We start from the raw sequence: 24,599 nt of genomic DNA, 5'->3' as shown, positions 1-24,599 counted from the left end.
AAATTGATGACCAAACCTTTTCTAATACCACGATAAGTCATATGCCGAAATAATCGGATCAAAACTATATGATATTTTCCTATGTTTCTATTAAAAATCCAATATATTGTAAAATTTAACGATTTAATGGTTAACGTAGTCCGAATTAAGTAAAATTTTTGGGTTATGTATATTTAAAATTATCGGCACTATAATATTCTGATGAGGTGCTACTCACCAAAGTATTGCAAAAAAAATAGTTTTTCCAGAAATCAGCAACATTTTAATTCCAGTACGGATTAACATAGTTTCCAATAAGCACTTTTACTGGAATTCAAGTTGAAAGCAAGTGTAGTTCAAGCCTTGAATTGAATTACAATTGTATTACAGTTTATTTCAATAGAATTTTCCAGTAAAAAGGAAACATAAATTCAAGCCATATGTTTTTTGTATGAAAAATATTTAATTTTTTCAAATATTCATGTCAAATTATAACAAAGAAAGTATGGTCGGTCAAGCCCGACCATATAATACCCTACACTAAGTAAAAGAGCAAAAAAAATTTTTCTTTTAAAATTTCAATAATTTATATTTTTGAGTGATTTTCGGAAGTGGGCCTTATATGGGGGCTATGTCCAATTATGGACCGATCACCATAAAATTAGGTCGTGGGATTTATGTCTATATGAAAGTTATTTATGTTGAATTTTGTGACTATACCAACATATTTAAACGATTTATGCACGTTAAAGTGATTTTCGGAAGCGGGTCTATATGGTATCTATGACTAATTATGGACTGATCGTAACAAAATTTGGTGACATGAATTTTGTATATATAAATCTTATTTGGAGCTCAATTTGTGGAGATACATTTACAAATTAAACATTTATGACCGATAAAGTCCAATTTCGGAAGGACATTTGTATGCGGGCTAGGTGAAATAATGGACCGATTACAGCCAGTTTCAATAGGCTTGGGCCGAAAAAATAATATGTACCAAATTTGATCGAAATATCTTCAAAATTGCGACCTGTACTCTGCGCACAAAGTTTACATGGACAGCCAGCCAGCCGACCAGACGGACGGACGGACATCGTTTAATCGACTCCGAAAATGATTCTAAGTCGATCGGTATACTTTAGGGTGGGTGTTAGACTAATATTTTTGGGCGTTACAAACATCTGCACAAACGCATAATACCCTCCCCACTATGGTGGTGTAGGTTATAAATATACTCTTACTTGAATATTTCTCATAATATTGCAATTTCTTCATACATTTCTTATGCAAGTGGCCTGAGACACTTTAATCTTGGGGATATTTTAATAACTTAAAGAAAATTTTAACAAATTTTTGTCTTTTCTGTCTCCTTACATCGATAAGAACATATACATTTCGATTCTTAAACATTAAAAGGCAAAAATAATTATTTAGTGGCAACAATTTAGCAAAAACTGACAAAAATTAATTTTTCCCTTTGTAAATGCTTATTCAAACTTCAGAGCCTTTGCACCACCAGTTAACGGTTTTGCTATCATCCTAAAATTTTACAGAGCAATACAGTGTAGAAAGATGTCCTGTATCTTGATAATTTTTGATAAATCTTGGATCATTGTAATACAGAGAGGCAAATAACGAGACAGCAAATAAACATGTTTTATATTTCTCTCTTACTGTCAGAACTGTTTTACATTGTTACATCTTTCTCTGCTCTAGCATACTAATTTTTGCTTTCAAAATTGTCACCTCTGTGACATTTATGAGAGATTTATGCAAGTCATTCATATCAGTCATAACCAAAAACCTTTCCACGAGTGCCATAGTTGCAGAAATTATGTTGTATATAATCGGAGCAATCATAACATGGTTATGGCAATCATAATATAGTTGTGACAATCATAATATAATTGCTGCAACCATAATATGGTTGTATTAAACTACTGAAATATTCTGTATTGTGTTTCTGAGACCAAGTCGCGAAATGATTTTTTTCTGTTCTTTTTTTTTGCATATTTCCTGTAAATTTAAAAGCCCTCTTTAATAATAAGGATGAAAAATCTTTTCAAAACTCCCATACATATTTAATTAGAGTAATTTTCGTTAACTCTACATCTCAGCAGTTAAACAAGTAGTCAATGTATCCCCTATATACCGTAATTTTAACTAATGTCTGATCACTTAGCTGACTTCAATTTATATATTTTGGTTGACACGTATGTGCGCTTAGCAGCGCAATTGGTTACTTTATTCATCCCATGTAATATAGCGTGAATTCAATTGTCACTTAAGTGTATCTAAAACTGGTTTTATACAAATTGTGATTAGATAATTCTCAGACAGTTTATTTTCTTTTTGCTTAAGTATTCTGACATCCCATGTAACCTAGCGCAAACTCAATGTCTGTAGGTAACCTACAGTGTAATCACTTTAAACGTTTATTTTGTACTGCACTTTAGAAAGTAGTTAGTAACTAGTCGTTAACGCAAGTGATATGTAAAATCACTAGTTCGGGATACGCACCAAGAACTAGTGGGTGGTGTTCGGTTTTTATATTGAAAGGGGGGTTGTAGCAGAGTTTTACTATAATTTTTGAAAATGACACTATAGTTGGCACAGTAGCTCTGTAATTCCACAATCAGTAGGTATTGAAAATTGTTCTGGAATATTTTAATTTTAATGATTATTGCTGTAATCGAAATCCTCTAAAGAAAATTAAATCTGCTGTTCCGAATTCAAACCTCAAATACTACAAATATAAATACAATTACTTGCATACATCGAAATATCTAATAAATGTATATTATACATATAATTTAGTTACTTTTTTCAAATTTTCAATATCGAACTTTTAGATAAAAATATGTTAAAAGAGAAAAAAAAAACGAAAATTTATTTCCAACATGTTGCTAATAGTTACTATTGTTCTGATAAATGAAAATAACTACTCGTAGCCATGTTTTATGCCTGTCCGTCCGCCTCTATGTCTTTCTATGTTTGATGTGGCCTGTGTGTAGCTGCTGTTAGAGCTGCCAGTTGACTTTAACTACTGTTTACCGTTCCATTACCGCCTAGGTAACCTCGTACACACAACAAATGTAGTTTGTACAACTAACCTGCCATTATAATGTACATAACAAAAAGCAACAGAGGTTGGCAAGAATGAAAACATTATTAAATAAAACTAAGTTTAAATTTATGTTAAACTAAGAAAAACTCAATTACATAACACGGCTCAAGAAATAAGGTAAATAATTTGTATGCCAAAATACAGTTAGTGGTTTTGTATTAGGTGGGTATCAATAATTTGTTTCCTGGATCTATCTAACTTAATTTTTCAATATTGGCTGTCATAAGTAAATTCGTGTGCCCGTTTTGTAATTTTATATGTACATTTCTATAAATAAATTGATGTTAACATTATGTCCTCGAAATAATTGTCGTAATGGTGAATATATAGTGAAGAGTTTAGAAAACATTTAACAGACTTGATGAAAAGCACGTATTTCAATTACTTTAAGATGGAGATTAAGGCATTATTATGTGTAAAATGTGTAGTGAACATTTATGACAGTGGGAATGCGGTAAACGTAGCCATTTGCAGTTTAGTGTACCTAAGATTTGTACCTGGATTTGGTGTGAATAAAAGGAAAATGACATATTCTAATGCTAAAAGCCCTCTAATGTACTCAGGCAACATCTATTAGATTTGTCGGACACAGAGTTGGAGTGTATGACTTAAAAATGCGGTATTTTTTCAAATTTTGAGCATTTATTTTGAAACATTTGTACAATATAACTTTTTTCAAACTATTGGCCGTTGTTAGCTATGACATTTTTCCACCTTTCTGACAACATTTGGATTCCGAGTCAAAAAAACTGCTCATCTTTTGAGCATTTGGCTTCGGTATCGATTCGGCTGGTTGGCCGGGCTTCATATACGATATCTTACGCTTCGGGTCATCGTAAAGGATCCATTTTTCATTGCAAGAAATGATTCGGTGCAAAAATGATTATCTTTTATAAAGTTTAAGTATCATTTCGGGCAAGCAAAATCGTCTTTCAAGTTATCTGGGTTTCAATTCTTATGGTACTCAATTTCCCTGCTTTTGGATGAATCCTGCTGCTCTCAAACATTTTGAAATTGCTGTTTGAGTAGCTCCCAATGATTTTGCAAGCTCTTGTTGAGTTTTACAACAATCTTCATGGAGTAATGCCTACAATTCTTGGTCTTCAAACTATTTTCGCTGGCCATTTCTGAACCGCACTTTGAAACCGATGGAATAGATTTACCATCACTCTTTTTCAAATTAAAGAAGTAAAGAAAAACTTCCCGCATATGACGCTTTGTCGGTACAAAATTCGACATTAATGTTCAATAACTAAGTTAGAATAAAGAAGTATTATTCACCAAATTATACCTTAAAATACAAATTTAAAATATTTTTTGGTAAACAAAATTTAAAAATTTTATTTTTCTAAATTTTTTATTTTTATTTTTTTCCAATTTTTTTTTTAAGTTTTAAAAAAAAAAATTAATTTATTAGTGAATACAAATTTATAACAAAAAAAAAATTTTTTAGTGAAAAAAAAATTCGAGTGAAATAAAATTTTCCCGATTTTTACCTATTGTAGGTCCACCTTACTATTATAGCCTTATATACATCGTTGCAATGGACTTTCAAATATCTATCAATAGATATCCACATGGTCTATATTAATGACTTAGTAATCCAAATATAAGTATATAAAAAATAGGCCAAAAATCGAGATCGTCCAGGTTTTTTTCTTATATCTCAGCCATTTGTCGGCCGATCTTTGGATTTTAAATAACAACCGAGCCGGGAGAATTCCCGATATATTGATGTATCAATCATATTTATGAGTTATTTGGGGGCTACGGAATGTTAATTTCAACATACACAGAAAAAATAATATATCAATTCAAACATTTATCACCAAGGCAAGGATTTTCATGCACTAAAAAATTAAAAATATGCGCTTATAATATGCACTATAAAGAGAGAAAATATGCACTAAAAATGACAAAAATATGCAATAAAAACTATTTTTTTTATTTGAAATATATTTATTAATACAAGAAAAATATACATTTGAGGTCACAGTTTCAATATATATGTACATTAGGGTGACAGCCGATTTTTTTTAGATTTCAAAGAGTGCCGGGTGGAATATTGTGACTCTAGTCCTAAAAGTTAAGTGCTGAAAATTTGAGCCAAATCGGATATATGCAAAATTTTACTTTTTATATGAAATTAATAATGAAAATAATGGACCGATTTCAGCCAGTTTCAATAGGATTGGTCCTTGGGCCGATAAATGTATATCGGTACACTTTAAAGTGGGTGTTAGACCAATATTTTTGGGCGTTACAAACATCGGCACAAACGCATTATACCCTCCCCACTATGGTGGTGTAGGGTATAAAAATTGTTGGAGATTAACCCTGTATCTCGTTTGGGTGAAAATGACCCAAAAACTGTATTATCGCTAAAATTCGGAAAATTTTTCAGTTTTTGTAAAATTTTTGCTACTAAGTAACTAAATACTTTTGCAATTGAATTCAAAAGAATCGAAATGTGTACGTAATTGTACTGGATACTTGTCTTTAAATTTAGCAACACGAGATAGAGCCTTTAAAAACACTTTTTTCCATTCGAAATTAATAAATCTATATCTTCAAATTGATATCTAATTTCTTCGGCTACTCGATGTAAACCATGTGCTAAACATGTTAACATGAATAAGTTTTGAATAAAATACCTTTAGACTATTTGCTGCTATAAAAATATATCCAAAAGAAAATTAAACATGCAATAAAATGGAAAAATATGCTAAATATATGCATTTAAAAGAAAAATAGGAAAAATATGCATTTATAACAAAATATGCAACAACAAATCGATGCCATTTTGTTGCAAATTCTTCTATTCGGAAAGATAAATTGTCAAAAGTGATTTTGAGTTACTGACTACAAACATGCATTTGCATAGAAATTCTTGCCCTGTTTATCACATATTGAACTGGTTTCAATTATTTCATAATTGAATCAAGTATTCATGTGCTCAAAAACAAAATTTTCTGATATTTTCTATTCAATTTTGAGTTTTGAATTTGACGGACATGGTTATATCGATTTCCCTTCTATAACGATCCAGAATATATATATACATACTTTGTGGGGTCGCAAAAGAACAATGTAGAAATTACAAACGAATTGACAAACTTATATATAACTTGCCACTCATGGTGAAGGGCATAATGTCAGATATATACCCATAAAATCAGTTTTAGTTGTGGCGGCACTAAATCCATTGTAGACCTCTATAATTTATAACACAGTTTTTAAAATACAAAATGTTTTATTACCTTAAAAAACAGTTTACTAAATATTCTTTTAAAGCCCTGGTTAGCGGTCGTGTTATCAGACATTGAGTCTCTATGCCATATAACAACAACTGGAATAACAAAAAAAAACAACATCTACAACAAACAAGAAATCTAAAAGAACCTTATCTTGGGCAATGTTTGTATTGTTGATTTTTTATATTATTTTTCAACAAAATTCTGGAATTTCTATACAAAGTAAAAAAAAACAGAATATTTTATGACATAGAAATAGCTAAAATATATACACACACACTCTTAGCAGAAAAAACAATACAGAACTTTAAGATAAAATATTATTATTATTAACTTCGTACTCACTATGACTGGAGAGGTTTAAATGAAATTAAAAAAAAAGAAAATCGTAAATAATTTTTATAATACAAATGTCAGCAAAAAAATTAAGCGTTTATAAAATTTTTAATTTCAGTTTTATTTTTATTTCCATTGCAGATCCCCCAACCTTGCCATTATGTGGATTGTAGTATGATCCGCTAAATATTATGCCCACTGACAACAACCTACTAACACAACAACAACAGCATTTTAACAGCTTAACACATGAATCTCAATTGGATAAACTGAAACTAGGAACTCTACTCTCAACATCCAGCATTAAAACATTAAATTTGAATTACTACTTAATTAATTATTTCATAAAAGAAAACAAATTCCTTAAGCATAATGTCCAATAATAATCCCTCTAATTCGGCATTTGTGCCGGTATTGCCCTCACATCGTAATGTTTTAAGGGGGCCTGGCTCCCTTTATGCGGGCATGATGGAGGCCGAGGCTAACAAGGATCCCAATAAACGGGGTTCAAATTTTGAAATCATGGCTATGATGGCGGACAAACGTAAAGAGCTGGCTCTACGAGAGGCTGCTGTAGCGGCTGCCATGTTAATGCCTCGCCCTGGTCAAGTGCCTCCTCAAGGGGTACCAGGTTCCGTTATGTATCCCCCACCTTATATGGGTGGTCCCGGCCCCTCACCCACTGGAGCGGGTAGTTTTACGTTTCCACCGGGCGCGGCTGCCCTGTTTCCTCCCGGTATGCCACCCAGCATGCATGCTGGCTTAGATAGACGTCTTCTGCGTGCTCCTGGTAGAGCTTCAAGGCCTAAGAAGCAATTTATTTGTAAATTTTGTAATCGTCAATTCACCAAGTCCTATAATCTACTAATCCATGAAAGAACTCACACCGATGAAAGGCCCTATTCATGTGATATTTGTGGCAAGGCTTTTAGGCGACAGGATCATTTAAGAGATCATAGGTAAGTTAATAAATAAATTAAAATGAAAATTATAGTTTTGTATAGATAAGCATTAACCGATTTGTCAAAGATTGAATTCAACGATTTTTTCCAAAAAAAAATTTAAATCCTTTTTTTACTTCCAGATATATACACTCCAAGGAGAAACCCTTCAAATGCACCGAATGTGGCAAAGGTTTTTGTCAATCCCGCACCTTGGCCGTTCATAAAATACTGCACATGGAAGAATCACCCCATAAGTGTCCCGTATGCAGCCGTAGTTTCAATCAACGTTCCAACTTAAAGACTCATCTGCTAACGCATACCGATCACAAGCCCTACGAATGCAATTCGTGTGGCAAAGTGTTTCGACGTAATTGCGATCTGAGGCGTCATACCCTAACGCATGCTGTGGGTGATGTGCCGGGTGAATATGTGGATGTGGTGGAAGAAGAGGATGATGCACGCAATTTAAGTGGCGATGAAGAAGATTCTCTGCTCGAAGTGGACTCACCGCGTCAGTCACCCGTACAAAGACATTTGGCGGGTTCACCCGGCCACGAATTGGAGGCGGAAAATGAAGCGGATGAAGAGTTAGAGGGTGATCAGCGTATATCTATGGCTGAACGTTTGACCTTGAAGCGTAAGGCTCAGTTTGATCGTGAGCTTTTGGATGAAGAATCTGACGAAGAATTGGCTGAGGACAATGACGAAGAGGAGGAGGAAACTGCTGAAGCTGAAGACAATTCTGCTGTAAAAGAAGAGGTAATGGAAAAGAATTATCGTAAAACTGAGCAGGATGTGGTGGATGGTCCAGTTAGAAATCAAAATCAGGGTGTTACACATTGCCACCATGAAGGTGGCGAACAGTATACCATGCGTCCCACACAAGACCAGCAAAGAGCAGCGGAAGAATTTGCACTGCTTAATGCAGCCAATGGTATTCTAACAATGCCGCCACAACCACCAGACTATGTAACTATGCCTGGTAGCAGCGGGGTTATAGCAAATTATATGGGTAACATGGCTAATCATTCAGCCAGAGATTCAAATGATCCCTATATGCCTCTGTTGCATGTACGTCGAGATCTCCACACTAAGAATCTAATGCAAAGTCCTACAGATTTAAAGGTACAAACTCAAACAGGAGCCCTGCCTACAGCATCACTGCCAGTTATTATAGATGCTACACGTATACAAGCCCCACAGCATCCAGCTCCCTTGCATTCTCCTCACGAGCCTGTGCCCAGTTTTTTGGGTTCAATACCCATACGCAAACGGGCGTTGGGAGTAGAATTCGAACATATTCACGCCTTAAGTCAAAGAGGACCTCCATTCCCCGGTAATGCCAATATTTATGCTTTAAATATGTCGCGCCCGCATTTACATGCTTTACAAACGGCTGCCGCCGCTTCAGTTATCAAGCTAGAGGCCTCAGTGCCGCCTTCACATTTAGGCCCACCACCGCCTAATATGACCTCCAAGCCGGGACCCTATCTACCCACCAACTACCATCTAAACCAGCCACCACCACCATCTTCCAGTAAATCCACCTCTATAGCAGAGTCTTATTTACATCACACTAATCGAAATTCTCACCATGAAGCTACTACGTCTACACCAGCCTCTTCAGCAGCAACGAGTTCATCATCTCAGACCTCAAGTTCATCGTCTGCGTTAGCGGGTCCCAGCCATAATCAGCCGCCAGCCAATCTAGCGCCGCCGCCGCCTGTTAAACGTACCGGTTTTAGTATAGAAGACATAATGAGACGCTAATTTTATATACTTACAGACACTTATGTATAGTTTTGTCAGTTCAGTTATTTAGAGAAAATATTAATTAATTGCTTAATTATTATTAGATTTTTATTATTTTATTAAATGAGTTTAAATTTTGATAGTTAAAAAACCACTATTTCTAGTAGTTGCTTAAGTTAGTTTTGTAGCGGATTAAAATAGTCCTTAATTATGTTTAGTTACAGTTTGGATCCCTAAAGGGTTAATACTTCATTTAGTTTAAACTAAATTCTTGGAAATAAAGATTCTAAATTTCATCAGAAATAGTAATAAGGAATATTTAACAGAAAAAAAGTACAAGAATTAGTAAATAAATATCTTGAAAGAGTTCTTCAGAGTTGATAAGATCTTTAAGTTAACTTCTAAAACAAACTCAAAACATAATTTTCTTTCTTGAAACTCATACATTTTCCCATTCTAATATTTCTAGAACCCTAAATGAATTTTAAAATATATTAAGGGTAATCACAGATTCCAATTAAATATTTAGACAAATAGTTTTTGTTTTGTCGCACAAAAACTAAATAATAATTCGCTGATGAGAAAATCTGTCACATATTGACACCTCATACTGAAGTTATTCGGCATAATTATCTGATGTAGAACAAAAGTTGTCAGTTAAGAGTTGATGCTTTAAACATAGACTACAGTAGGCTACCGATCACAATCTGTCAAAATTATATCAAGACGATTATTTTAACGCCATCACAGCTACACGACCACCGTTGTCGCTGTAGCCAACTAAAGCCAATTTATATTTTCGTAGGCGACAATGAAAAATATATATCGAAATGTCAAACTGAAATGTCAGCAGGTTACGATGTTACTGTCGTTTTCATTATAATTAAGTAGCTGGCTACAGGGCAACGATTGCTGGTAACGGCGTTTGTGGTCGTGTGGCAGTGTATCCTGCTGTAGGCTATGTGTTTAAAGCATGTATCCGCAGGTCTGCAGCTGTATCATATCAATATCATTGAAATATCGTTATGCAGAAGTAGTAGAGAGTCAGGGTTTCAATAGACAACAAACAAATTTATTTAAGTCTCTTTGTATTTATTTCTAAACGAAATGGGCATTTTTCATAAACCTAAATTGTGAGTCTCCTATTTTCATTTAAAAACGTTTGAGCCATAGAGAAACATAGAGCGGAAACTAGAAAAAAAACTCAAACAAAAAAATTACTCAAAATTATCACACATATGAGTGTTGTTTTTGTTTTCACATAGTATTTTCTACTAATACATTCTCACCACTTAGGTTTCTGACAACTGAGTTAGGTCTTTGACAGGAGAGTTTCCGCTCTATGTCTATTCTCTATGGTTTGAGTCTTAATTGTAAATTTTTATAAAATTTCAAAATGTTGATCATAATTATAAATTTAGATTTATTAAGTATATTATTATATTTGTTTTAATTACAACTAAGATTTCTTTAAGTGTACTTGCCTGAACACTTAGTGTTCAAACAATTAACCATATAAATTTATTTTTTGCAATTCTTTAGTGTTTTAAAAAAAAATAACTTTAAAGTTTTTAATTAATTTAAGCTACAATATGTTGTAAATTTAAATTTGAAATACATACAACTCTTTATAATTTACTTAAAGTAGTGTTAAGAAATTATTTAAATTAAAGTATTACTTTAATAATGATTCTATTAGTTAATAGTTATTATTTTATTGTCATTATTATTATTATTATTTTAAAATATGTATCTTATAATCCTACCATGTCTTCCTCTGTTTCAACAAATTTAATTTTAATTATCAATTTTTTTTAAATAAACATAAATATTTACAAATATATAAAATAAAGTTGCAAGGTTTTTCTTTAAATTGGAAACAATCATTTGAGGTAAATGTAAATACTTTCTCATAATCTTTATTTTTATACTACTTTTAACAAATATATAACTTCTGGATCGATGTGTGTAAAATTTGATATAGCGTTAAAGGTAGAGTTTTTCCAATTTTCCAATTTTTTATACCCGTTTTTACAAAAGGACGGTTTTCGAGTTATTCGACAAACCGTTTTTTTTGTCTCGAATTATTCGACAAAATCGAATATTTTTTAAAATTTATTTCAAGATTTTATGAGATTACTTTTAATAATTTTAATACAACAAGTAAGAGAGCTATATTCGGCTGTGCCGAATCTTATATACCCTTCACCAAATTATACTTGAAAATATTTTTGTTTAAACAAAATTAATTTTTTTTAAATTGTTTTTAACTTTTTTTTCAAATTGTTTTTTAATTTTTTTTAAAAAAGTTATTTTCAAATTTTTATTTTTTAGAATATTTTAAAAAATTTAAAAAAATTTTTTGGGGAAAAAGAATTTTTGACAAAAAAAAAATTTTTTATGAAAAAAGATTTCAACAAAAATATTTTTCCCGATTTTGACCCATTGTAGCTCCATCTTACTATAGCCTTATATACATCGTTGTAATGGACTTTGAAATATCTATCATTAGATATCTATATTGTCTATATTAATGACTTAGTAATCCATATATAGATCAAAAATAGGGCAAAAATCGAGGTTGTCCCGGTTTTTTCCTTATATCTCAGCCGATTTTGTCGATTTTAAATAGCAACCGGGCCGAAAGAATTCCCGATATATTGATGTATGAATCATGTATGTAAGTTATTTGGGGGCCACTGAAAGTTGATTTCAACATACAGGTCATGGCTATATCGACTTCGCTATCTATCGATCCAAATGGAAAATGTAGAAATTACAAACGGAATGACAAACTTACATACATATACCTTTGGCGCTCATGGTGAAGGGTATAAAAATAATTTAATATACCTCAATTCTTAAACAAAAAGACAAAAAATGCTAAAAACCGGTTATTCCAACCGATTTTTGATAGAAAAAACCGAAAACCGATTTTTAAAAATTACGCTTTTTACCGAATTATTTGAAAAACGGTTTTTGGAATTTGTCGAATATTTGAAAACTCTAGTTAAAGGCAAAGAAATCTTCAGGAAGTAAAATAAAAATTTGTAAATCTGATCCAAAGCTCAAAAACTAAAATTAAAATTATTGGGTGTATAACTTAAAAATTCGATATTTTTTCAAATTTGTATCTTTTATTTTGATATATTTGTACAATATAAATTTATTCAATAACAAATTGGGCCAAATGGTAGCTATAACCTTTGCCGAAACAAAAGAACTGCTCATCTTTTGCGGCCAAGAACGAATCAAGCCAATATCTGATAGTCTGTTCCAAAGTGAAGCGTATGGACTATAAGGCGGGTGAGACAAACCAACCACTTCATTGTAAATAGTTGTCATGATGGAATATTACGGTTACAGGTTCTCTGTAATGGTCTGGTCCCACCAAAACGCCATGGATATTTGTCATCGATACGGCTACGGTCTTCACGTACAATCTCTTACGCTTCGGGTTATCGTAATGGAATCATTTTACATTGCAAGTAATGATTCGGAACAAAAACGATTTTCTTTTATAGCGTTCAAGCAGCACATAGTTGTTTAGAAACTGTTTTTTATAAATAATTCAGTATCTCGGGAACTATTATAGATATTGTTACGGAATTTCACATGGTTGGAGCTGAGGTATTTTCGAGTTGATTTACGTTTGTTCAGCTTCCTGGCGCTAATAGGCCCTCAAAGTTGGTCACCTCGGAACTCCATTTTTTAAAAAAAATCGCCAAAAATCAGGGACCGTAACGGTTATAAGTGATATCAAAACAGTTATTTTGTGACTTTTAAAATAAAAATTCATCTAAAATTGTTATTTTTCAACCTAAAAATAAAAGTTCGCATGAAACTCTTAGAAAAAGAGTTAGTGTTATAATTATTAAATATCAGAGCTTCTAATTCATTAATAAAATTTGAGCTTAATTCACTAAAATCTTAATTCGTAATTAAAGAATGTCAGCCTTTCATTCCATAAATCCATTCCTAATATTGAATTTTTTGGATTCATTCCAAATCCTTTGTTTTAACTGAATTAATTTTAAAGTTAATTAATAACAGAATTTATTTAAACTTTGAATGATTAAATTTTTGTTAAATCAAATCATTTACAAAATTAATTGAAAAAATTGTTTTAAGCCTTTTTGTACTAGATTTGAATTGAAGAAAAATTTAATCATTTAATAAATTTTTGAAGCTATTTTGTTATGGATTTGAAGAAGAAATTTAAAGAAATTAGAATGATTCAATAAGAAATAAATTCTATAAATAATGAATTCACTTTTTAAAATTTCATACAAAAAACCCCAAATAAATAATAATAATAAGCGGTCTATTATTGCCAAGATATAAGCAAAAAAAAGTAAAAATCTTTTTACTGTTTTTTGGTGAAAAAAATAGAGTTGTAACTTGCTTTCTATGTATTTTCGTCAGTTTTTAATTCCCAGGATTCCCAGGAGTCGGGTAGTGAAAAATTGGCTAAATTCCCGGGAAATTTGTACCGGGAATTTCCGGGATAAAAACCCTAATAACAATCTTATTTGTTTTTCTCAAACTTGAACTAGAATGGATCAAAAGGGAAAATGTTAAGCCTGTCTGGTTTAGATTTATAAAAAAAAAATTACCTAATGACGCGTCATGACGCTTCCAACTAAGGAGCTCAATAAAATCGTATCAGATAAACTGCTAAAATACAATATTTGCAAAAGTTTTAAAAATGTTTTTTTCCTTGAAAAACTCCTCTGATATCATGACATCAAGTCCAATATTTTGGAAAGTACATTTAGTTTAGTCACAGTGTCATGATCATTAATAGAGTTTTGTGTGAATTCGAGTGAATAATCTAAAAGTTTTTGTGATTTCAATGTAATTGAAAATAGTACAATACATAATTCAGTTTTAACCGATCACGTTCAATTGTAGCATTTTGCCGTTGTAGTTTGTTCAATTGCACGTAAATTTTGTTCATCATTTTCATAGAAATAATTGTCATGTACGTTTTTTGGTTTTGGGTACATTTATTTGTTTTTTTATTATTTTATAAAATTTTCAGTTGAAAATGACTAAAACCGCTAACATCCACCTCTATACATACAATCAAACTCAAACTCAAACACACACTCCCTCCCATAAATATGTACTTGCAACCGAAAAGTATACAAAAATATTTTTTCCATACTACAAATGAACATAAGAGTCGCGTATGTAAAACAAAAAAACCACAAGATGTTTATCATTCCATCAAGTTTTTTTTCGTTAGCTTTTTATGATTTTATTGTTGTTGTGATTATTATTATTATTATTTTTTTTATTATTTTATTTTATTAATTTTTGTTTCTGTTGTTGTTCGTTTTTAATATAAAGTACGTGCATTGCATATTGAATGCGTTAAAGTCTCATGCATGGAAAGATTTTTTGTTTTTTCGTTTTATGGGGGATTTATTTTTTTTATGATTGTTTTGTCTTTTCGTAGCTATTTGAATTTGTATTGCCAAAATAATGTTATTTTCACTTTAGTTCACAAAATATGATTAATAACTAAATTGAAAGAATATTTTACTTATTTATTTATTATTTATGTTTAATATTGTTAGGAAACTTCAAAGCAATCGAAGGAATTTGTATGCAGAACAGCGTAAAATTGTTCTAAGATACTTAGATTGCTGACATCAAGAATGATGTATGGAGAGTATTTAAATTGAATGAACAATTAAGGGATTTGAAGTAAAGAGTTTTAGAAATATATATGTAGGTATAATGAATTTTTGTAATTAAATTTCAAAATTTTTGTAATTAAATTTCAAAATTAAGGATCTTGAAAGTTTAGTAGCATTTATGAATACAATTACCCATTTTGGTAGAATTCCGTCACTGCTAAAATTCCGTTATTCTATAAATAATTCAAAATTATAAAAATACACATTTTAATCTTCCATAATTGGGTTTATTGAAATGTACAGAAGAATACTACAACCATTACCAATTTTTGTACCCTACACCACCATAGTGGGGAGGTTATAATGCAGATGATTGTAACGCCCAAAAATATTATTCCGATCGACTTAGAATCACTTTCTGAGTCGATTAAACAATGTCCGCCCGTCTGGCTGTCCATGTAAACCTTGTGCGCAGAGTACAGGTCGCAATTTTGAAGTTATTTCGATCAAATTTGGTACATACTATTTTTTCGGCCCAAGGACCAAGCCTATTGAAATTTGCTGAAATCGGTCCATTATTTTACCCAGCCCCCATACAAATGTCCTCTCGAAATTGGATTTTATCGGTCATAAATGTTTAATTTATATATGTATCTCCACAAATTCCGCTCCAAATAAGTTTTATATATACAAAATTCATGTCACCAAAATTTTGTTACGATCGGTCCATAATTAGTCATAGCTTCCATATAGAGCCGCTTCCGAAAATCACTTTAACGCGCATAAATCGCTTAAAAATTTTGATATGCACACAAAATTCAACATAGTTAACTCTCATATAGACATAAATCACACGACATAATTTTATGGTGATCGGTCCATAACTCCCACTTCCGAAAATCACTCAAAAATATAAATTATTGAAATTTTAAAAGAAAAATGTTTTTGCTCTTTTACTTAGTGTAGGGTGTTATAAGGTCGGGCTTGACCGACCATACTTTCTTACTTGTTTTTACTTTATTTTTAAATGTTATTAATAAATTTATATCAGACCGAAATTACCATTGATATTCAGTAAAATCTTGAGATCTTTGAGGGCATTTTTATGATCGCCATAATATATATGATCATAATATGGATTTTTGTACATCCAAAGCTACAAAAGCGAAAACAGCTTAACCAACTACATATATAAATATAGGTATATATTATGGATCCTTATATACATCGGGGTCGATTTAGCAAAGTCGATGTATTGCTTGAAATAGGTTTTCCGAAGCTGAGATATAAGCACAAATTGGCAAATAAGAAATTTTTTTTAAGATTTCTTATTAAAATAATTGAAACATTTTTTAAATTATTTTTAAAACAAACTTAAAAATCTTTTTAAAAATTATAAAACAAACTATATATGTATATATATTAGTTTTATTTCTGATTATAATTTATTGCATTCTTGTCATAATTTCGTTTTATTTGTAATTTTAGCAGATTATATGGTTCAAAATCGATCATATTATATTACTAGCTATATAGCGATAATCATGCAATTATAAAAAAATCAACCTAAAAAAAAACAAGTAAGAGTGTTATATTCCGCTGTGCAGAATCTTGCATAACTACCATCAATAGGAATGGAGTCTATTATGGACTGATCCGCACAAAAGTTGGTAGAAAGATTTAAGTTCATATAAAACATGTTTATTCGAGTCATTTTCTGAGGGGGACCTTGTATGGGGACTAGGCACAAATGTTGCCCAATTTTCGTCATACTTTACAATGTGATTTCAGAGTACTTACAACTAATTTGTGTAAAATTTTATCAAGATGGCGGCTGCATAATCAATATATTAATGACTGCCCAAACAGTATTCAGGGGTCACATTTTTATGGGGGCTAAGTAAAATCATGGACTGATATTGCCCATTTTCAATAGCAAAATCAGCTTATTGCCAGAGAATATTTTGGGAAAATCTCCTCTCTTTTGGGGCCTATCGTGTTTTCAATAGACAGACGGACTTAGTTGGCGATCTTCGACTTCCGTTTCATAATCACCACTTCTGAACTGCACAAACCATCCCTCGGTCATTGAAACCGATGGAACATATTCACCATAAAATTTCTATATTACTAAATAATTAATATAGGCAATGGATATCCAATAATAGATATTTGCATCGGCGTATATAAGGCCAAAGTAAGTCGGATCTATAATGGGTCAGAATCGAAAAAAAAAATTTTACCCCGATTTTTTTAAAAAAAAAAATAGTTTTGTTATCAAATTTTTTTCACAAACAAAAATTTAAAAAAAAAAAAAAAAAAAAAATGTTGCATTAAAATTTTTTTCGATAACAAATTAAAATAATTTTGTTTATCTAAAAATATTTTAAAGTATAATTTGTTGAAGGATATATAAGATTCGGCACAGTCGAATATAGCTCTCTTACTTGTTTCAAATTAAAAAATTCAATAAAAATTTCCAGTATATCGCTGATTTGCAGAAATCGTTATGGCTAGAGTTATCAAATATTAGACATATTCAAAAAACCGGTTTTCGAATAATTCGAAAAAGCGTAATTTTTAAAACCCGGTTTTCGGTTTTTTCTATTAAAAACCGGGTCGAATAAATTTACACATTAAAAATTTTTGACATTACACAGATTTTGAATTAATATACATAATATTAATACATATTTATACATAATAATAATAGTTAATTGTATTTCAAGAACAGAATACAATTTAAATATTTTTTTATTAAAGAAGAAACAGAAGCTCGCTAGTTGTAGCTGAGCTTCTAAATTTTGCAAGTCACTTTCAATATATTCGAAATCCGAACTTGATCAACTTTCATTTAGATCTGACGGTATACCAAGACGAATTTATTACAGGTGACATTAAATAGTCATCTGATTATTTTTAGCTTGATATGTTTTCTGGTAAAGTTTGCTTACATTGGTTTGTTAATTTAAATATAACGTTTTTGTATTTAAAAAAAAAAATACAGAGGAATAGCTAATTATATTATAAAATAAATTTAAAAAAATATTCGATTTTGTCGAATAATTCTAGACAAAAAAAAACCGGTTTAAAAAAACCGGAAAGCAGGAAAATAACCGGTTTTTCGAATAATTCGAAATAACTAACAATAACTAATTGAGAATAAATAACAGATATTATGTATCCTTAAAAATGACATATAAATTATTAAAAACAAAAAAAGCGTTCAAAAGATACATCATCTCTTATAAATCCCAAATTTTTAAGTCATACACCCAATAAAAGTTATTTGCTGATTTCTGCTAAAAAAAAATAAAAGTGTACGATTTTATTAAAATCTACTTCAAAACTATGTAAATGGCGGCTTGACTTGGTACTTCTATATTTTCAAGAGCTAGCTATATTGATGTTTATTTAATACATTTCAATTAAGTTTTAAACTTAAGTTTTAAAAAATATAAAATCATCATTCATTTAGGCCCTAATTTTGTAAATCACGTCACCAAAGTGATATTTATGTGCAAAACAAACACAAAATTTAAAATATTTTAAACTTTTTTTTTGTTTTAAATACAAATTCTGAACAGAATAAACGCACCAAAATTCAAGCGTTGGTAAAAACCTTTCATAATTTGAAAATTTTGTATATAAAACAAAAAACTGAATTTTAAATTTTTGTTTTCGTTTTCGTTTTCCACATAAATATCACTTTGGCGACGTGATTTACAAAATTAGGGCCTACGATTTTGAGTTGTAAAACTTTTTTGTCAGTGTAAACTTCTGTTAAGGTTGCCAATAAAATCAAATTAACAAACGAATACTCTAATAAGGTAACACAAGTAACCATTAACGTATTTTTTCAAAGTGTTAACCAAACACAGCTTTTTGGTTTATTGATGTTTTTTTTTTGTTTCAAACCGCAACTGTCAAAGTTAACTGGATACAATACCAACACATTAAAGCACTCACTCTGACTGCTGACATAAAGTAAAACGTAAACAAAACAAAACCCATACACTGCCATCAACACACAACAGATATTTGTATTTAAAGCTCTCTCACATTTTACACACAGATACAAAAAAGACAAAAGAGTGTTGGAGTATTAGTTTCATTTGGTAAAAGCAAATTGTTGCTTTGACTATTGTGCTGACAGTAGAGAGTAGCTTTTCTCAGAAGTTAAACGACTGTAAGCTTGAGCGGTTGAAATTTTGTCGGTTTCGTATAGAATTCATTAACATGGTCGGTACACAGTGTTAACTTGTTGAATATTTGTTGTTTTCTTGTTAATAGTGGTGCTGCGGGTACAAAACGTTAAATGTGTGAGTGTGTCCGTGTGTAAAAATCAGTAAGCTGACCGCGCCTAAGTTTAAAGAAAAATTCACAATTTTAATAGAAAATTGTCAAGAAATTCAATAAAATTTATACAAATAATTGACATCTAAGTGGAATAACTTGGAGTTAATAAAAATTTGTGAAAAATTTAAGAGATTTGCCAGAAAACAAGCCTTTTTAAAAGTGAATACAGCGTAATAAAGTTCAAGAAAAGTGTAAATGTAGTGGTTTAGTTAACAAAAAAAAAAAAATTGTGAATGTAGAAGTACAAGCATTTATTACCAATTGTTATTGGCTTCTATCTGTTAATGATGGTGTTTAAAAATTTAAAATTAAATAAAGAAAGAAATAAATAATAACGTTAAAACTAGTGAATAAAGTTTTAAAGATACCAGTAATAATGTTGTAAATAAATTCCTAATAACTATTTAAAAAAGATTAAGCTTATGGCAAATAACTGAATAAGTAAGGCATTGTTAAAGAACAAAAGTGAACATTATAAAATTTTTATATTTTCCCCCATTTTAATTTGGCTGCTGAAAAGTTTTAAAAATTCGTAGTGTGAAACCTGTTGGCAACCCATGATTTTTACACTTGAAAACAAAAAATAAAAATCAACAATAACAACAACAACAACAAAGCTCACACACCACCATCACCTACACTTTTTTGTGGGGTTTGCACCACCACTGTACTGTGCACCGTGTATTAATCATACCAAATCTGGAGAAACTAAGGAGTGAGATCGAAAAATTCTTAACATACATATATGTTTATAAAAAAGAAACCACTAAACTTACAGCTTTAATTTTTTTTTTATTTGATTGAAATTATTATTACAATTTACAAAAAAAATTATTTTTATAGTTTTAATCACTAGTGATGAAATTTTGAACCTTTTTCGGAAACCCTTCCATTAACGTTTTTATAGTGCTTTCTGTCACTTTGCTCGAACATGTAGTCCATCTCCGTTTAAAATCTACCACACTTTTGGACACCTTTTTTGTACTCTTCAATTCTCTTTTAACAAGAGCCCAATATCTCTCCACTGGCCTTAGCTCCGGGCAGTTTGGAGGATTTGCCTCTCTTGGTACAAATACCACATTATTGTTCTTGTACCACTCAAGGGCTTGTTTGCCATAGTGACAGGATGCCAAGTCAGGCCAAAAATAAGTGGACACATTATGAAGTCTTATGAATGGAAGCAGCCTTTTTTGTAAACATTCCTTGATGTAAATTTCGGTATTTATAGAGCCCGTTGTAACAAATGAGTGGCTTCTTTTGCCGCAACTGCATATTGCTTGCCATACCAAGAACTTTCTGGGAAATTTTGTCTGCTTTTGGGTCCTAAACTTTTCTTCAACATTCCCTCGAGCATCAGCAACATAAAATTTTTGACCTGGAAGTTGCGAAAAATCTGCCAGAACATACGTTTCGTCATCCATTATGCAGCAAGAATATTTTTTTATAAAACTTGACTTCAATTTCCGTGCTCTGTTTTTGGCCTCTAAATTTTTAGTAGCGTTCCTGTCAGGAACTTTTTGAGCCTTGTATGTTTTTAAACCTGCATTAGCTTTAACTTTTCGTACCAAATAGTCCGAGCACTGAGCTAACCGGGCTGCTTTCCTACCGGATGTGTTGGGAGCTCTTTTGAAAATGCGTTCTATTTTTTTGGCTTTAGAAACATCATGTGGACCATTCATTCTACCTGAACCAGGTTTTCTATCAACTGACAAGTTCTCCCGGTACTGTTTAATAACATTGGAAACAGTTTGACGGCAGACCTTTGTATGCTTGGCCAACTTTTTGTAAGACCAAGTTGGGTTTTGTTGAAAATATTTAATAATTTCAGTACGCACTTTTTTCTGGTCACTCATTTTAATCAGATTAACAAAAAAATTAATATAATTGACATTACACATAATAACTGACATGTTTTTCAAAGGTAACTTGATCAAAAAAAAATTCAAATAATACTTGGGTTAAAAAATGTAATGAAAAACGTGTGTTAAGAATTTTTCGATCTCACTCCTTATATAGACAGACAGACAAACCGAAATTGTATTTTAATTAAAAATATTTACTATTTACTATTATTAAATCTATAATATAATGTTAGTGTAGTAACTAACTCCCATAATATTTTGGGAACGCTTAGTTGCACATTAAGAACATTGCGCTTTTAAATTGCAGTTTATCGGTTGGAACTGAGTGCAATAAAGTGGTTGGTTGGTTAGTTGGTTGGTTGCCTGACTGACTGCATTTTAACTATGAATGAATGAATGGATGAGTAACTGAATGGTTGGCTTGTTCAAGTCTATGCATGTTTGAACGAACGTTCGTAGCATCTGTGATGACAATATATATTTTTTTTGTGTCATTTTCTATGCCATACACATGGTTAATAACCCGGACCACATGAAAATACACCAGAGAGTCTGTAAATTGCACCATACTTACATGTAACTATTACCAACATTAAGCTCCACTGCAGACACATTCTTTCACATTCAAGTTCGTGTAAAAGCGGTTAAAGCTCAAAAACATGCTGTATTTTAAATTGGCCAAACAAATTTATCATGTGGTCAGTTAAAATATTTAAAATTTAACCACATTAAACTCATTTTAAATGGGTCATTTTGTAAATAGAGGAAAAAGCTAAGAATTTTTTTGGGGAAAACTACAAATTTGTGGAGAGACATAAAAAAATAACCATTAAGTTAAATTTTTTAAGAAAAATATCTTAAAATATAAAACGTTACTTTATTGGCGTTTAATTAGAACAGAATTTTGGAAAATGTTTAATCCAGTAACAAAATTTAAACGGTTTTAGAAACACCTTAGAATATAAGCATTTATTTTTTGTATTGGGTGTATGACTTAAAAATGCGGGATTTACATTAGATAGCGTATCAGCGGTTTTTGGTTTTAATAACATATATGGGCAATTCCATGTCATCGTACGCGACATTTGTACGCCTATAGAGTGGAATAGATTTTGCAAAAATAAGAGTATCGAAAAATAATTTAGTTTTTATGTTCCATTCAGAGGGTATTATATTTAGGCCCTAATTTTGTAAATCACGTCACAAAGTGATATTTATATGGAAAGCAAAAACAAAATTTCAAAAATTTTAAAAATTTGTTTTTTTTTATATACAAATTCTTAACAGAACAAACGCACCAAAATTCAAGCGTTGATTTGCCTTTCATAATTTGAAGATTTTATACATAAAAAAAAACAAATTTTTGAAATTTTGTTTTTGCTTTCCATATAAATATCACTTTGGTGAAGTGATTTACAAAATTAGGGCCTTAAAAAAAATTATAAGTTCTTTCGAAATATTGTTGTCCAAAATATCGAGCGTAATAAGGGTATATCGTACGTGACATACGGAAGTAATTTTGAGGTACATGTAAAAATATGAGAAAATTTGCGAAACCAAATAGTTTTTCCTTTACAATCCGTCATATTTAAATAAAAACAATATTTGGATGATTTCATAATAAAAAAAAATTAATATCGTACGTGACATAACGTACGTGTCAGATTTTTCTTTTATAGTAAAATAATATATATTCTGTTAATACACGAATACAAAAACTAAAAACAAATAAATATAAATATATTTTCGGTTTCAATAAACAATTCAATGATAATAACAAAAAAAATTGGGAGCTTAGTTTTCGCCGTCATCTTAGACTAACACATAATAACAATTAAATATAGTCAGTTTAAACTATTATTTTTGCCCTTAAAATGTTGATAATAAGCTCTAAATACTTTCACATAGCAACATTTTAGTGTTTTCTCCTATTCAAATCATCTTGAAAAAAGTTTTCAAGGGTTTTTGTTTTTTCAGTCGTGTTTGTCATTCTCGTGGAATTGCCCATATGTCACTTTTTTTGCTTTGAAAATGTGGATTTTTATACCAACGAATCGAAAATTTAGCTTTCTTCTTTAATTTGAAAAAAGTGCCGTTGAAGCACACCGATTGCTCACCAAAGCTTATGGGGATTGTGTTCGATTGGTTTTAATGTGCGAGAGATGGTTTGTGCGGTTCAGAAGTGATGATTTTGACACGGAGGACGAATATCGCCGAGGCCAGCCATGAAGAATGTTGTCAAACTCAACAAGAGCTTGTAAAATCATTGGGAGTTACTCAAGCAGCAATTTCAAAACGTTTGCGAGCAGCAGGATTCATCCAAAAGCAGGGAATTTGGGTACCATACAAATTAAAGCCGAGATACCTTGAGATGCAAAATAGATCCATTACGATAAACCAAAGCGTAAGAGATCGTATGTGAAGCCCAGCCAAGCAGCCGAGTCGACACCAAAGCCAAAGAACCATAGCGTAAATGTAATTCTCTGTATTATGTGGTAGCAAAAGAGCGCTATCTATTATAAGCTGCTGAAATCCGAAACCGTAATATTTCATCAAGACAACGCTAGGCCACATGCTGCAATACCTATTAAAAAGAATTTCGAAAGAAGTGGTTGAGAAGTTTTACTTTATCCGCTTTATAGTTCAGACCATGCCCTGTCCGACTACTCATTACATTCGATCAATACAGAACGCTCTCTCTGGGATACGCTTCACTTCAGAACAGAGTATCCAAAAATGTATTGATTCGTTGCGCAGTTCTTTTAGCTTGGAATCCATATGTTGCCAGAAAGATGGGAAAAGATCATAGTTAACAATGGTAAATACTTTGAATAAATTTATATTGTTCAAATGTTTCAAAATAAAAGTTAAACGTTTGAAAAAATCCCGCATTTTTTAAGTTATACACCCACATATATAAGTCGAACCCGATCGAATTCTGATAATTTTTTGTATACCCACCACCAAAAAGAAGAAGTGTATTGATATTGTCATTATATTTCTAACAAATCGAAATATTGGTCGTAGAATCAAAAACTATATATATTCTTTGTCCTTATTCAGCCTGTTGTTGGCATGATAGGTCCTCGAGGCAAAAAATCGGTCTAGTCGAATTAGAGTTATGAACCATAATGTGAGACAACCTCCAAAAATAAAAATTCTCAAATGTTTCAAATATGTTTTAGTTTTTTCCTTTAATACATTGCAGATAATGTCATGCACATTGATCCTATGATTAGAGGACAAGCTATGTTGAAAATGGTAAGAATCGTTTCATGATTTCTCCCAGCACCCATACAAATATCACCCCGGAATATGACTAACAAAAATAAGTT

The 24,599-nt window shown here is 31.2% G+C and overlaps 2 protein-coding genes across 3 annotated transcripts in view; both read left to right on the top strand.

Moving 5' to 3' along the window:
• The first annotated feature begins 6,852 nt into the window (after positions 1-6,852).
• Positions 6,853-9,588, top strand: bowl (brother of odd with entrails limited). The gene is made up of 2 exons (XM_065500916.1): positions 6,853-7,658; positions 7,784-9,588. The coding sequence occupies exons 1-2, from the start codon at positions 7,072-7,074 to the stop codon at positions 9,411-9,413; spliced, it is 2,217 nt and encodes a 738-aa protein (XP_065356988.1). The 5' UTR covers positions 6,853-7,071; the 3' UTR covers positions 9,414-9,588.
• Positions 9,589-19,215: 9,627 nt separating this feature from the next.
• bark (protein bark beetle) overlaps positions 19,216-24,599 on the top strand; it is a 34,531-nt gene continuing 29,147 nt past the window's right edge. The window contains exon 1 of one of the 2 annotated variants that reach the window (XM_065501172.1): positions 19,216-19,365. The gene's annotated coding sequence lies outside the window, so the exon portion shown is untranslated. The remainder of the gene's footprint in view (positions 19,366-24,599) is intronic. The other variant, XM_065501173.1, reaches the window with a different exon arrangement.

Source organism: Calliphora vicina, chromosome 2 (genome assembly GCF_958450345.1).
Source record: "Calliphora vicina chromosome 2, idCalVici1.1, whole genome shotgun sequence".
Classification (NCBI taxonomy): Eukaryota; Metazoa; Arthropoda; class Insecta; order Diptera; family Calliphoridae; genus Calliphora; species Calliphora vicina.
The sequence above is the reverse complement of the archived record's forward strand: the minus strand, read 5'-3'. Positions and strand labels throughout refer to the sequence as shown.